General features: G+C 35.8%; 1 protein-coding gene across 1 annotated transcript in view; it reads right to left on the reverse strand.

Annotated features, from left to right (window-relative positions):
- Nucleotides 1–2,084: 2,084 nt before the first annotated feature.
- Nucleotides 2,085–17,309, reverse strand: part of DACH2 (dachshund family transcription factor 2) — a 656,741-nt gene continuing 641,516 nt past the window's right edge. The window contains exons 11-13 of the mRNA XM_060086468.1: nt 5,052–5,198; nt 3,119–3,184; nt 2,085–2,194 (exon numbers count right to left, since the gene is read on the reverse strand). Coding sequence (XP_059942451.1) covers nt 2,085–2,194; nt 3,119–3,184; nt 5,052–5,198 — 323 coding nt within the window. The remainder of the gene's footprint in view (nt 2,195–3,118; nt 3,185–5,051; nt 5,199–17,309) is intronic.

Consider the following 17,309-nt stretch of genomic DNA (forward strand, 5'->3'; position numbering starts at 1 on the left):
TTCAAAGCATAAAAGACATAAAATAACTAACCTGAAGAGATTTAGAATACATATAAGAATACTAGTACATGGGCAGTTTGTGGAAATTATCATAAAACTATATATGAGCTTTTTTAGGGGTTTTTTTGGTTTTTTTTTTTTTAGTTATTTTACTATTTATTTACTTATTTGGCCACACCACGTGGCATGTGGGATCTTTGTTCCCTGACCAGGGATCAAACCTGTGCCCGTTGCATTGGAAACATGGAGTCTTAACCACTGGACCTCCAGCGATGGCTCCCATATATGACTTTATTACTTCTAATGATGGCCAAGCAACATTCTTCCAAGTCCTCTTAAGGAAATGTCTCAAAGCAACTAACTGAATTTCAGAGAAAGAGAATAATAGATTTCTATCCAGTAGAGCTATTGACAATAGGAAAAGACTTCACTGATGCTGGAATTGTTTGTTGTGATGGAAATGAGTTGGGGAAATGGCATTGGATTGGTATGCATTAATTGAACCTCACAAACAATGCTGGGAAATAAGCTTCCAAGTTAAAAAATGGGTAATTGAGGGAAGTGAAAAAGATGAAAACAGTATCAAAATATGTCACAAAAGAAAGGAACGATAACACACAAGAACAAAGTTATTAGGCAGAATGGAAAAACAATGGTTAAGCTTGCATTTTGTTTTCCAAGCATAATATATTTTCTCTAGTTCATAGGTACATATAAAAGTAATCTTTCAATTCTGAACATCTTAAACAAAAAAGTAATATTATTGAGTTTTTTTGGTAATTATTTGAATTGATTGATTTGATGAATTATATTTAACTCTGATAATATTGTCTGGCACCTATTCACCTGGAATAGAATAAATTGGTTTTGCTCATAAAATAATTTATTTTAGATATTAAATTTTGACTCTACTCTCATATTAATGCAAGGCATTTACTCTAGTTTTTCATAAATTCATGATATGAACTTTATCATTTACCATGCTTAAATGCTGTGCTAAGAGATGTGAGAATGTGTACTTTTTCATTTTTACCACTTTTATCAAGAATACTATTTAACATAACCTAAAAGGCAGACATTTAGTAAGAATTATTAACTCACCATACTTTACCATATATTGAAAATATTAATCACAAATGCTAGGTAATTTGAAAAATATATATATAAAAGTTAATCCCCTTGCTTTAAAATATGTTCCATCTCAATCATTTTAAAGGTAGAGCTAATTCTCTCTTGTTTACCCAGTAAAAACTAGGAGAGTTTAGTAAAAGCATGCTCACTGAAAACAAATATTAAATGTGTCCTCTCCTAATCACAAATTAATATGTAAAAGCCATTCTTTGCAGACTCCATTAAAATAAAAAAACTGAGCCAAATAGTGAATCTAGCTTTTACTTATATCACCTAACTGACCTTCCATGGATAAGTTATCTGTTGTTTGTTTAATGGAAATGAAGCAACAACTTTAGGAGAGTTCAAAAATTTATATTTATCTCAGAGTTAGAAAGTTAGTAGAAAGATGTTACTACTGTGAACTAAAAGAATTATATATATATATATATATATAAATATATATATATATATATATATTTATTTATATATTTATATATATATATATATATATTAAACAAACAGCAATAAATTGGGAGTATAGGATTAAAGGATAATGAAGGATAATTAAAGGATAATAAAGATACAACCCGGTGATTGTTTACCTCTTACAGTTACAAAGCTGACCTTACATCCCACAAAGAAAGGTTCAATCAAGCTCAATGCTCCTTAAAGACTGGGTCTATGTGCGTGTGTCACAGATTCAGAAGGGATCAAATGCTTCAGACTTGTTCAACCCTATCTTAGATCTATGGTGGCAACCACAACTAGTGGGGCTTTATTTATATGTTTCACTGTGGTGTACTGATTGGATAAACACTGAGTCCCATCAAAATTGGCTTTGCTCACACAGACAGAGCCTTTAAGTTGAGGGAAGAAAGCAGGTAAGCAAAAGAGGGACAAAGAACAGAAAAAAACTTTATTGAGTGAGCTAAGCATGCATGCTTTCACAAAAGTTAATGCATTAGTTAGGTCTATCCAGCTGCAGCAGAATCCGGCATTACCAGAAGATCCATGATCTCTAACACTCCTGGTTTTGCAAAGATGATGTGCAAAACTACATGAGTCAGGATTTCTAAATTTTCTGAAGTTGCCATACAAAATAGTAACCCAAAGATGAACCCACATGGATCTTTTGGTCACATCCAGTTCTGTTGCCTTCATAGATATCTGTCATTACACCGTGGAAATGCACTGATTAGTTAAACATCCAGCAGGCAACCTTTCTATGGCTGTCTTCCTTTTTGAAAGTTAGGAAGTCGTTTTCTCAAGGAGATGCCTTTTCCTTTTTATTAGAGTGAGACATAAATGTGAAAATCAATGTAATCTGCATACAGAGGGCTAGAAAACTGCATTAGAAAGGCACTGAAAAACTCCAGTGGTCAATTTTTATTTTTAGCTCTCTTTGCGCTCCAATGAGACTCTATATTGATTTGTTTTCCCTATTTTCTTACTACTAACTACTTTTTAAAATATTATAAAGGATCTAAACAGCTGTGGGAATCCTGAAAATTATGTATTACAAGATCTGCTCTTATTTTCATATTTAGTCGGTTTTGAAAAGTATCTAAAATTAGCATCAGGACTTAAATACTGATAAAAATGTTGCCTAGAATACTTTGCAAATATTGATAGGTTAGGATTATTGTACCTGTGACTTTTACAAACAGTACAGTAGTAAGATTTAAAAAATATATTATTTTATACTTCTGAAAGGTAAATTATATTCACATTTTGCATTTTTAGAATATGCCTAACATATAAATGTACATCCTTTTAATGGATAAACATACAAGAAACTTGCTCACATTGTGTATGTAAAATTATTAGTCCCTAAATACATAGTTTCAATAAACACTGCAAACTTTTTCCTCTATCATGAAGTAAGAAAAGTTAAACTTATTTATTTTCCTTATATGAAAAGTATCAACATAGGAGCTTATCCCCTTCCCACACCCAGGGGTCACATATTAAGCAGTTACAGAAAGAAGTACACTGTTTACTGTACCTTGCATAGCAGTACTATCATGAGGAGTTCCACTGTTTTCTATTTCAATATCTGGAATCCCAGCATCTGAAAGAAGTGACATTCAATATTAAGGTACATTTCTATTTTTCCTGATTCCATTTAAAGTGAAAACTCTGTTCACCAGTGTTTTGGTCCTATAGATAACATGAGACTTTGTGTGGCATTTTGTTTTTGTTTTTTGTATGTCTATATGTTTTTAATGGTAGGAGGGAGAATTATAAACCATAGCTGAATTTTACAATTGGGCATATATTTCCAGGTATATAGTAAATACTTATTTATTCATTTTACACTCTAAAGATAAAACTCAGGAAAATAATCTGTCCATAAAACCCCCTCAGACTATCAGGTAACATTCCCTGACTGTGAAATAAAAAAAAAAATTGAATATAATTGCATAAGTAGAAGTGCCCCATTCTTATGGTATATTTTCCATTTGTTAAATGTGATAGATGATGAGATTATCTCTATGATAAATGCACATGAACACCAAAACACAGGCTATGATTTGTGGTCTTTATTTACTACTGGTCCTAGGGGCCAAGAGATACATGAATTGTTTCAAAAAAAAGTTGAGAAAAAGAAACAAAGAGTTGTTTTCTTTTTTATTTTCAATTTTAAATATGAAATGTGTTATCTAAAAGTTATTCATATACATGAAGCATAGTTTAATATGGCCATTTCTATATATATACATTTGCTCAGACACCCTTGGGTAATGTGATAACAGGCGCCCATATATCATCCATCAAGGATTGATGTGAGAAAGAAATGATTTGACTACAAGTTACCATCATGTTGTAGAAACAGCTGCTTTTCCTTTATAACAGAGAACACTGGAGCTAGAGTGGAATTCACATATGGGTTCATTTTAAATACATAAAAAGAAAAATGACAAACCTCCTCAGAGCTACATGTTCAGAGACTCAAATAATTAGAGTGCATAGAATGTTGGTCCCATTGCTGGCTCCCACTGTCTAAGATGTTCCTCAGTATGAGATATTGATGTATTATTATTTATCTTCTCTCTCCTGCTTCTCAGTGAGGCATGGCTATCATGAGCTAATAATCTACCTCTGTATTTCTATCGATTGTGAGGACAATGATCCAAGACAGTCACAGTAAAAAGGGAACTGAACTTTTGGAAAGATAAAAATACGATTGAATATTGTACAGTATTCTCTATTCATTCTTAGTAGGGGACACTTGAAGCAACCCTCTTTTAGTTCATGTGTGTGTCATATTAGGTATGTAGTATGTGTATGCATGTGTATAATATTCTTAGGCTCATCCCTGTTACACACACACATCAGTTAGATATACCAGCTGTTAGTGTGCTCTAAAAGAAAAACTTGAATAGCCTATGAAATGAAATTATATTGTGGGGTTTCATAATTTAAAATGGAATCAGAAAAGTTTGGAATCAAGAGATTTTATGACAGAAGCACCTCTTCTCACAGGAGCTACATGAATTTACTTAGAACATTCATTTTCAACCAAGCACTCTTTAAGCCCTCATCACTGATGCAATCTGCATTAAATGAACCAGCATTCCAAAGCTCATTAAAATAAAGTACACCAAACATCAGCATATTTTAACACGAATGGACCTAAAACACTTACATTTTAAGTGCAGGGAAGTTATCAATATTACTTCTTCTGCAAAAAGCAGCAGGATTTCCTGTTCCTAGACTATTTATATCTCCCAGAATAGGGCTTATTTTGACAGATTTAATTAATGAACTAAAGCACTTGGCCTCAAATTGATTTTTTAATTACTGTATTCCTGGACAAAGTTTCTCCCTCACTCCCTCCTTCCCTCCTTCTGTTCCTTCTCCCTCTCTCCCTCCCTGGCTCTCTCCCTCTCTCTGCTTTGTGTACCTTGAGTGTGAAGATGCAATACAGACATTACCTTTCAACATCCTCAATCCACTGTTGCTGGTAGTGCCTTGCTTAAATGCTTGCTCCACTTGCTCCCTTCGCTTTGATTCAAATTCCAAGGCTTCTTGTAGTTTTCTCTTTGCTTTTTTCTCCTTCTTCAGGCGCTTTTGCATGGTAGCTAAAATATGGAAACGGAAATAGTTTGAAAAGGCTCAATCACTGAAATCAGGTTGCCGGTTTTGATGAATTAAAAACCATAGATACAGATACAGAGAGATATATAAATGTATGAGTCAACATAAGATTACCTTCTTTTGATTCCAATTATCATTAGACTCAACCAAAGAGTATTCTATCTCGCAACCAACTTATTTTTGCTTTCACATCTCCAGTAAGTATACTCTACCACCACCATACATGTATTTGTATGGTGGTGGTAGTAGTAGCAGAAGATTGTTTTCTACTTTGACTACAGGAATTTAGTGATAGCTTGAAACATTTTATAAATTGATTAAGAAAAATATTCTTATTATTCATCAGGTTATTCCTATACATATTACAAAACACAGAAAATCTAATGATATTTATTGAGTTTCAAAACTTTGTATGTCTTTAAACACTCCCAAACACATTCTATGGGGCCACCATCACCCTGATACCAAAACGAAAGAAAGATGTCACAAAAAACAAACAGGCCAATATCACTGATGAACATAGATGTAAAAATCCTCAACAAAATACTAGAAAACAGAATCCAACAGCACATTAAAAGGATCATACACCATGATCAAGTGGGGTTTATTCCAGGAATGCAAGGATTTTTCAATATATGGAAATCAATCAATGTGATACTAAAAAATTGAAGAATAAAAACCATATGATAATCTCAATAGATGCAGAAAAACTTTTGACAAAATTCAACACCCATTTAGGATAAAAACTCTCCAGAAAGTGGGCATAGAGGGAAACTACCTCAACATAATAAAAGCCATATATGAGAAACCCACAGCTAACTTCCTTCTCATTGGTGAAAAACCGAAAGCACTTCCTTTAAGATCAGGAACAACACAGGGTGCTCACTCCACCACTATAATTCAACATAGTTTTGGAAGTTTTAGCCATGGAAATCAGAGAAGAAAAAGAAACAAACAAAAAAAGGAATCCAAACAGGGAAAGAAGAAGTAAAACCGTCACTGCTTGCAGATAACATGATACTATGGATAGAAAATCCTGAAGATGCTACCAGAAAACTACTAGAGCTAACCAATGAATTTAGTAAAGTAGCAGGATACAAAATTAATGCACAGAAAAATCTTGCATTCCTATACACTAACAATGAAAAATCAGAAATAGAAATTAAGGAAACATTCCCATTTACCATTGCAATACAAAGAATAGAATACCTAGGAATAAACCTACCTAAGGAGTCAAAAGAACTGTATGCAGAAAACTGTACAACACTGTTGAAATAAATCAAAGACAATACAAACAGATGAAGAGATATACCATGTTCTTGGATTGGAAGAATCAACACTGTGAAAATGACTATGGCACTGGAACCAACCTACAGATACAATGCAATCCATATCAAATTACCAATGGCAGGAGGAGAGGGGAAGATGGTGGAAGAGTAAGTCGTGGAGATCACCTTCCTCCCCACAGATACATGAGAAATTCATCTACACGTGGAACAACTCCTACAGAACACCTACTGAATGCTGGCAGAAGACCTCAGACCTCCCAAAAGGCAAGAAACTCCCCACGTACCTGGATAGGGCAAAAGAAAAAAGAATAAACAGAGACAAAAGAACTGGACGGGACCTGCACCAGTGGGAGGGAGCCGTGAAGGAGGAAAGGTCTCCAAACACTAGGAAGCCCATTCACGGGCGGAGACTGCGGGTGATGGAGGGGGAAAGCTTCGGACTAGTGGAGGAGAGCACAGCAACAGGGGTGCGGAGGGCAAAGCGGAGAGATTCCCGCACAGAGGACCAGTGCCAACCAGCACTCACCAGCCCGAGAGGCTTGTCTACTCACCCGCCGGGGTGGGCGGGGCTGGGAGCTGAGGCTCCGGCTTGGGATGGAGAGCAGGGAGAGGACTGGGGTTGCCGGCGTGAACACAGCCTGAAGGGGTTAGTGAACCACAGCTAGTCGGGAGGGAGTCCGGGAAAATGACAGGACCTGCCGAAGAGGCAAGAGACTTTTTCTTCCCTTTTTGTTTCCTGGTGCACGAGGAGAGGGGATTAAGAGCACTGCTTAAAGAGGCTACAGAGACGGGCGTGAGCCGTGGCTAAAAGTGCGGACCCCAGAGACGGGTGTGGGATGCTGGGGCTGTTGCTGCTGCCAGTAAGAGGCCTGTGAGTGAGCACAGGTCACTGTACACACCACCTTTACAGGGAGCCTGTGCAGCCCGCCATTGCCAGGGTCCTGGGATCCAGGGACAGCTTCCCCTGGAGAGCGCACGGCATGCCTCAGGCTGGTGCAACTCACGCTGGCCTCTGCCGCCACAGGCTCGCCCTGCACTCCGTAACCCTCCCTCCCATCAGCCTCAGTGAGCCAGAGTCACTGAAGCAGCTGCTCATTTAACACCATCCTGTCTGAGCAAAGAACAGACTCCCTCCGGTGACCTACAAGCAGAGGCGGGGCCAAATCCAAAGCTGAGACCCGGGAGCTGTGAGAATAAAGAAGAGAAAGGGAAATCTCTCCCAGCAGTCTCAGAAGCAGCGGATTAAACATCCACAATCAACATGATGTACCCTGCAACGGTGGAATACATGAATAGACAACAAATCATCCCAAATTGAGGAGGTAGACTTTGAGAACAAGATTTATAATTTTTTCCCCTTTTCCTCTTTTTACAATGAATCATCCCAAATTGAGGAGGTGTACTTTGAGAGCAAGATTGATGATTTTTTCCCCTTTTCCTCTTTTTGTACATGTTTATGTGTATGCATCTGAGTGACATTTTGTCTGTATAGCTTTGCTTCCACCAATTATCACAGGGTTCTATCCATCCGCTTTTTTTAATTATTATTTTTTTATTTTAATAACTCATATTTTATCATACTTTATTCTATTTTACTTTATCTTCCATCTTTCTTTTTTCCCTACCTTCCCTCCTTCCTCCATCCCTCCCTCCCTCCTTTCTTTCTTTCTTTCCTTCTTTCTTTCTTTCTTTCTTTCTTTCTACTTCTACTAATCCTGTCTTTCTAATTTTTCTCCCTTTTATTCTGAGACGAGTGAATGAAAGGCTCTTGGTGCTGCAGCCAGGAGTCAGTGCTGTGCCTCTGAGGTGGGAGAGCCAACTTCAGGACACTGGTCCACAACAGACCTCCCAGCTCCACATAATATCAAATGGCGAAAATCTCCCAGAGATCTCCATCTCAACACTAGCACCCAGCTTCACTGAACGACCAGCAAGCTACAGTTCTGCACACCATATGACAAACAACTAGCAAGACAGGAACACAAACCCACCCATTAGCAGAGATGCTGCCTAAAATAATAATAAGGCCACAGATACAACAAAACACATCACCAGACGTGGACCTGTCCACCAGAAAGACAAAATTGATCCTCATCCACCAGAACACAGGCACCAGTCCTGTCCAAAGGAAGCCTACACAACCCACTGAAACAACCATAGCCACTGAGGACAGACATCAAAACAACGCAAACTACGAACCAGAAGCCTGCAAAAAGGAGTCACCCAAACACAGTAAGATAAGCAAAATGAGAAGACAGAAAAACACACAGCAGGTGAAGGAGCAAGATAAAAACACACCAGACTTAACAAATGAAGAGGAAATAAGCAGTCTACCTAAAAAAGAATTCAGAATAATGATAGTAAAGATGATCCAAAATCTTGGAAATAGAGTAGACAAAATGCAAGAAACAGTTAACAAGGACCTAGAAGAACTAAAGATGAATCAAGCAACGAAGAGCAACACAACAAATAAAATTAAAAATTTTCTAGAAGGGATCAATAGCAGAATAACTGAGGCAGAAGAACGGATAAGTGACCTGGAAGATAAAATAATGGAAATAACTGCTGCAGAGCAGAATAAAGAAAAAAGAATGAAAAGAAATGAGGACAGTCTCAGAGACATCTGGGACAACATTAAACGCACCAACATTCAAATTATAGGGGTTCCAGAAGAAGAAAAGAAAAATAAAAATGGACTGAGAAAATATTTGAAAAGATTATTGTTGAAAACTTCCCTAATATGAGAAAGGATATAGTTAATCAAGTCCAGGAGGAACAGAGAGTCCCATACAGAATAAATCCAAGGAGAAATACATCAACACACATACTAATCAAACTGTGAAAAATTAAACACAAAGAAAACATATTAAAAGCAGCAAGGGGAAAACAACAAATAACACACAAGGGAACCCCATAAGGTTAACAGCTGATCTCTCAGCAGAAACTCTACAAGCCAGAAGGGAGTGGCAGGACATAATTAAAGTGATGAAGGAGAAAAACCTGCAACCAAGATTACTCTACCCAGCAAGGATCTCATTCAGATTTGATAGATAAATTAAAATCTTTACAGACGAGCAAAAGCTGAGAGAGTTCAGCACCACAAAATCAGCTTTAAAACAAATGCTAAAGGAACTTCTCTAGGCAAGAACAACAACAGAACGAAAAGAACTACAATAATGAACCCATAACAAGTAACAAAAGGGGAATAGGAACATACATATCGATAATTACCTTAAATGTAAATGGACTAAATGCTCCCAACAAAAGATACAGATTGGCTGAATGAATACAAAAACAAGACCCATATATATGCTGTCTACAAGAGACCCACATCAGACCTAGAGACACATACAGACTGAAAATCAGGGGATGGAAAAAGATATTCCATGCAAATGGAAATAAAAAGAAAACAGGAGTAGCAATTCTCATATCAGACAAAATAGACTTTAAAATAAAGACTACTAGAAGAGACAAAGAAGGACACTACATAATGATCAAGGGATTGATCCAAGAAGAAGATATAAAAACTGAAAATATTTATGCACCCAACATAGGAGCACCTCAACACAGAAGGCAAATACTAACAGCTATAAAAGGGGAAATTGACAGTAACACACTCATAGTAGGGGACTTCAACACCCACTTTCAGCAATGGACACATCATCCAAAAGGAAAATAATTAAGGAAACACAAGCTTTAAATGATACTTTAAAAAAGATGTACTTAAATGATATTTATAGGACATTCCATCCAAAAACAAGAGTATATACATGTTTCTCAAGTGCTTATGGAACATTCTCCAGGAAAGATAATATCTTTGGTCACAAATCAGGAATTGGTAAATTTAAGAAATTTGAAATTGTATCAAGTAACTTTTCTGACCACAATGCTATGAGACTAGATATCAATTACAGGGAAAGATCTGTAAAAAATACAAACACATGGAGGCTAAACAATACACTACTCAATAACGAAGTGATCACTGAAGAAATCAAAGAGGAAATAAAATAAAATACCTAGAAACAAATGACAATGGAGACACGATGACCCAAAACCTATGGGATGCAGCAAAAGCAGTTCTAAGAGGGAAGTTCATAGCACTACAATCCAACTTTAAGAAACAGTAAACATCTCGAGTAAACAACCTGACCTTGCACCTTAAGCAATTAGAGAAAGAAGAACAAAATCCCCCAAAGTTAGCAGAAGGATAGAAATCATAAAGATCAGATCAGAAATAAATGAAAAAGAAATGAAGGAAACGATAGCAAAGATCAATAAAACTAAAAGCTGGTTCTTTGAGAAGATTAACAAATTTGATAAAACATTAGCCAGACTCATCAAGAAAGAAAGGGAGAAGACTCAATTAAATAGAATTAGAAATGAAAAAGGAGAAGTAACAACTGACACTGCAGAAATACAAAAGATCATGAGAGATTACTATAAGCAACTCTATGCCAATAAAATGGACAAGCTGGAAGAAACGGACAAATTCTTAGAAATGCACAACCTGCCAAGACTGAGTCAGAAAGAAATAGAAAATATGAACAGATCAATCACAAGCACAGAAATTGAAACTGTGATTAAAATTCTTCCAACAAACAAAAGCACAGGATCAGATGCCTTCACAGGCAAATTCTATCAAACATTTAGAGAAGAGCTAACATGGATCCTTACCAAACTCTTCCAAAATATAGCAGAGGGAGGAACACTCCCAAACTCATTCTACAAGGCCAACATCACCTTGATACCAAAACCAGACAAGGATATAACAAAGAAATAAAACTACAAGCCAATATCACTGATGGACATTGATGCAAAAATCCTCAACAAAATACTAGCAAACAGAATCCAACAGTACATTAAAAGGATCATGAACCATAATCAGGTGGGATTTATTCCAGGAATGCAAGGATTCCTCAATATACACAAATCAATCAATGTGATATACCATATGAACAAACTGAAGGAGAAAAATGATATGATTATCTCAAGAGATGCAGAGAAAGCTTTCGACAAAATTCAAAACCCATTTATGATAAAAACGCTGCAGAAAGTAGGCATAAAGGGAACTTTCCTCAACATAATAAAGGCCATAAATGACAAATCCACAGCCAAAATTATCCTCAGTGGTGAAAAAGTGCAACCATTTCCACTAAGATCAGGAAAAAGACAAGGCTGCCCACTCTCACCACTCTTGTTCAACATAGTTTTGGAAGTTTTGGCCACAGCAATCAGAGAAGAAAAGGAAATAAAAGGAATCTAAATTGGAAAAGAAGAAGTAAAGCTGTCACTGTTTGCAGATGACATGATACTATACATAGGGAATCCTAAAGATGCTACCAGAAAACTACTAATTCTAATCAATAAATTTGGTAAAGTAGCAGGATAGAAAATTAATGCAAAGAAATCTCTGGCATTCCTGTACACTAATGATGAAAAATCTGAAAGTGAAATCAAGAAAACACTCCCATTTACAATTGCATCAAAAAGAATAAAATATCTGGGAATAAACTTACCTAAGGAGACAAAAGACCTGTATGCAGAAAATTACAAAACACTGATGAAATAAATTAAAGATGATACAAATAGATGGAGAGATATACCATGTTCCTGGATTGGAAGAATCAATATTGAGAAAATGACTCTACTACCCAAAGCAATCTACAGATTCAATGCAATCCATATCAAACTACCACTGGCATTTTTCACAGAATTCGAACAAAAAACTTCAAAATTTGTTTGGAAAAACAAAAGACCCTGAATAGTGAAAGCAATCTGGAGAACGAAAAACAGAGGTGGAGGAATCAGGCTCCCTGACTTCAGACTACACTACAAAGCTACAGCAATCAAGACAGTATGGTACTGCCACAAAAACAGAAAGATAGATCAATGGAACAGCATAGAAAGTCCAGAGATAAACCCATCGACATATGGTCACACTATCTTTGATAAAGGTGGCAGGAATGTACAGTGGAGAAAGGACAGCCTCTTCAATAATTGGTGCTGTGAAAACTGGACAGGTACATGTAAAAGTATGAGATTAGATCACTCCCTAACACCATACACAAAAATAAGCTCAAAATGGATTAAAGACCTACATGTAAGGCCAGAAACTTCCAATCCCTTAGTGGAAAACATAGGCAGAACGCTCTGTGACATAAATCACAGCAAGATCCTTTTTGACCCACGTCCTAGAGAAATGCATATAAAAACAAAATAAACAAATGTGACTTAATGAAACTTCAAAGCTTCTGCACAGCAAAGGAAACCATAAACAAGCCCAAAAGACAACCCTCAGAATGGGAGAAAATATTTGCAAATGAAGCAACTGACAAAGGCTTAATCTCCAAAATTTATAAGCCGCTCATGCAGCTCAATAGCAAAAAAACAAACAACCCAATCCAAAAATGCGCAGAAGACCTAAATAGACATTTCTCTAAAGAAGATATACAGACTGCCAACAAACACATGAAGGAATGCTCAACATGATTAATCATTAGAGAAATGCAAATCAAAACTACAGTGAGATATCATCTCACACCAGCCGGAATGTCCATCATCAAAAAAACTAGAAACAATAAATGCTGGAGAGGGTGTGGATAAAAGGGAACACTCTTGCACTGCTGGTGGGAATATGAATTGGTACAGCCTCTATGGAGAACAGTATGGAGGTTCCTTAAAAAACTACAAATAGAACTACCATATGACCCAGCAATCCCACTACTGGGCATATACCCTGAGAAAACCATAATTCAAAAAGAGACACATACCATAATATTCATTGTAGCTCTATTTACAATAGCCCGGAGATGGAAACAACCTAAGTGTCCATCATTGGATGAATGGATAAAGAAGAAGTCGCACATACATACAATGGAATATTACTCAGCCATAAAAATGAATGAAATTTAGCTATTTGTAATCAGTTGGATAGACCTAGAGTCTGTCATACAGAGTGAAGTAAGTCAGAAAGAGAAAGACAAATACCGTTTGCTAACACATATATATGGAATTTAAGAAAAAAGAGTCATGAAGAAACTAAGGGTAAAACAGGAATAAAGACACAGACCTACTTGAGAATGGACTTGAAGATATCGGGAGGGGGACGGTTAAGTTGTGACAAAGTGAGAGAGAGGCATGGGCATATATACACTACTAAACGTAAGGTAGATAGCTAGTGGGAAACAGCCGCATAGCACAGGGTGATCAGCTCGGTGCTTTGTGACCGCCTGGAGGGGTGAGATAGGGAGGGTCAGAGGGAGGGAGATGCAAGAGGGAAGGGATATGGGAACAGATGTATATGTATAACTGATTCACTTTGTTATAAAGCAGAAACTAATAAAAACAAATTACCAATAGCATTTTCACAGAACTAGAACAAAAAACCTCACAACTTGTATGGAAACACAAAAGACCCTGAAGAGACAATGGAACTGGAGGAATCAGGCTCCTTGATTTCAGACTATATGACAAAGCTACAGTAATCAAAACAGTATGGTCCTGGCACAGAAAAAGAAATATAGATCAATGGAAAAGGATAGAAACCCCAGAGATAAACCAACACACATATGATAACTTTATCTTTGATAAAAGAGGCAAGAATATACAATGGAGGGATGACAGCCCCTTCAATAAGTGGTGCTGATAAACCTGGGCAGCTACATGTAAAAGAATGAAATTAAAACACTTCCTAACACCATACACAAAAATAAACTCAAAATGCATTAAAGAGCTAAATGTAAGGCCCAACACTATCAAACTCTTCAAGGAAAACATAGGCAGAACACTCTATGACATAAATCACAGAAAGATCCTTTCTGACCCACCTCCTAGAGTAAGAGAGAAAAATAAACATATGGGACCCAATGAAACTTAAAAGCTTTTGCACAACAAAGGAAAGCATAAATAAGATGAAAAGACAACTCAGAATGGGAGAAAATATTTGCAAATGAAGCAACTGACAATGGATTAATCTCCAAAATAAACAAGCAGCTCATGCATCTCAATATCAAGAAAACAAACACCCCAATTGAAAGTGGGTGGAAGACCTAAACAGACATTTCTCCAAAGAAGACATATGTATTGCCAACAAACACATGACAAGATGCTCAACATCACTAATCATTAGCGAAATGCAAATGAAAACCACAATCAGGTATCCCCTCACATGAGTCAGAATGGCCATCATCAAAAAATCTACAAACAGTATATGTTGTAGAGGGTGTGGAGAAAAGTGAACACTTCTGCAATGTTGGTGGGAATGTAAATTGATACAGTCAATATGGAGAACAGTATGGATGTTTCTTAAAAAACTAAAAATAGAACTACCATGTGATCCAGCAATCCCACTCCTGGGCATATACCCTGAGAAAACCAAAATTCAAACAGACACATGTACCACAATGTTCATCGCAGCACTATTTACAATAGCCAGGACATGGCAGCAACCTAAATGTCCATCGACAGATGAATGGATAAAGAAAATGTGACACATGTATACAGTGTAATATTACTCTGTCATAAAAAGGAACAAAACTGAGTTATTTGTAACGAGGTGGATGGACGTAGAGTCTGTCATACAGAGTGAGGTAAATCAGAAAGAGAAAAACAAATACTGTATGCTAACACATATATATGGAATCTAAAAAAAAAACAGTACTGATGAACCTAGTGGCAGGGCAGGAATAAAGATACAGATATAGGCAACATACTTGAGGACACATGGGGAGAAGTGGAAGCTGGGATGAAGTAAGAGATTAGCACTGACATATATACACTACCAAATGTAAAATGGATGGGTAGTGGGAACCTGCTGCATAGATCAAGAAGATCAGCTCACTGGTTTGTGATGACTTATAGGGGTGGGGTAGGGAAGGTGAGAGGGAGGCTCAAGAGGGAGGGGATATGGGGATATATGTATACATATAGCTGATTCACTTTGTTGTACAGGAGAAACTAACACAACATTGTAAGGCATTTATACTCCAATAAAAATGAAAATAAAAAAAGATGTATGGAAGAAAAAGAAAAAACAGGGTATGTCTTTTAAAACTTACAGTGTCAAGGGTCTATTTCTTTGAGATGTTACCAGTTTTTAGGGCAAATATCTGTCTCTTTAAATATATGCACATATCATCAGACTCTCTCTCTCTCTCCATATATTTATATTTGAATCTATCTCTACATTTTAAAGAGAATAACTTTCAGCAATGATTATGTTAAACAATCTGTAAAGGCACAACAACATTTCTTTCATAAGCAGAAAAGGCAATGAAGAAGTAAAAACAATTAAAACTCAACTCTCAAGGCCTTATGTCTTAACTAGAAACTTTAACTGCCCTAATGTATGATTGTTACTATTCTCTGAAACCTTGAAATCTGTGATAATTTCTCAAACAGAATTACTGGGCTCCAGCAATATATTGGTTCATTGCAGGGTTCTAAGCAGACCGATCTTCACATTCTTCCTAAATCAGTTGTAAAAATTTAAGATATTGATATTAGGACAATAGAAAAATATTCAAGGAACATTAAACAAAATTACAAAGTATATGACATTTTAAAAATATTAAAATTATTCAAATATAATCAAAATATTTTGATTGCACTAAAGTGAATATGATGCTAATTTGAGTTTCAGTTGTATTTATCTAACAGTTCAATGTCTTTTCATATAAATTACCTTCAGCAACTTGAAGAGAGTCATTTACTCATCTAAATTTATGTTCATTTAAGACAAAAATTCAGAGGACTAAAGTAATAACAATATGGGAATCTTGGAATAAAGACACCGAGAATGTCTGGTTTCTGTTATTTTTGATAAAATACTATTAAATAAGGTTAAGCATAAAAATATTTTACTATCATAATTATACTTAATTATCATCATTCAAATAAAGCTTTTAGTAAATTATTTAAATCAAAAGCATAGATTTATTCAAATTAATGTATAGCAGTGTCCTTGATAAGACAAAATTTTGCTTCTAGTAAAATTATTTATTCAAAAACATTCCATATGTTGATTCCCTTGAAATTTATGATTCCATATATTATAAACAATGCCACAGAATATTACATTAAAATTATATAAAAATAATAACTCTAATTTATTTAGGACCTACCATGTACTGAACATTTTTCTAGGACTATATCTCATTTAAAACTTACAACAACTCAGCAAGGAATATATTGTTATCTCCATTTTATAGATGAGGGAATTGAGTCCTTGAGAGGTCAAGAAATTTATTCAAGATCCCAGAACTAGTAGTTCTCATAGCTTGAGGGCCAAAGATCATATAGGTAGTTGTTTCAAAGCCTGGGGACCATATAGTTCATCAAGGACCAAGACAGATGAGCTCCAAGCTCTCTTGTAGCTCTATCATTCTTTGATTCTAAGTGTTTAAACTGCAAAGAATATTATAACATATATTTATTTCAAGTAACACATTCTGGCTAGGAACAAAAAGTAGTTAGAAGGAATATATAAGTGTGAAATAATGTTTTCCTTAAAAAAAAGATACTCATAGGGATTCTTACTATATATATAATTATATATATATATATATATATAGTTTACTATATATGTATATACAGTTCTACATATGATTTTTATATATGTATCTATGTTGCTACCATTTTTTTCTAAAAACTTAGAGAGACATTACTTTTTAACTACAATATCAATTTTCTCCATTTTTCTTTTCAATCATATGACTTTAGATAAATATTTCACCCTTTGTCCTAAAAAGTAGGTTTACTGGGTAGGAGATATTTAGACAACTAGAAAGGAATTTAAGTGATCATGCA

This window comes from Mesoplodon densirostris, chromosome X (genome assembly GCF_025265405.1).
Source record: "Mesoplodon densirostris isolate mMesDen1 chromosome X, mMesDen1 primary haplotype, whole genome shotgun sequence".
Lineage (NCBI taxonomy): Eukaryota > Metazoa > Chordata > Mammalia > Artiodactyla > Ziphiidae > Mesoplodon > Mesoplodon densirostris.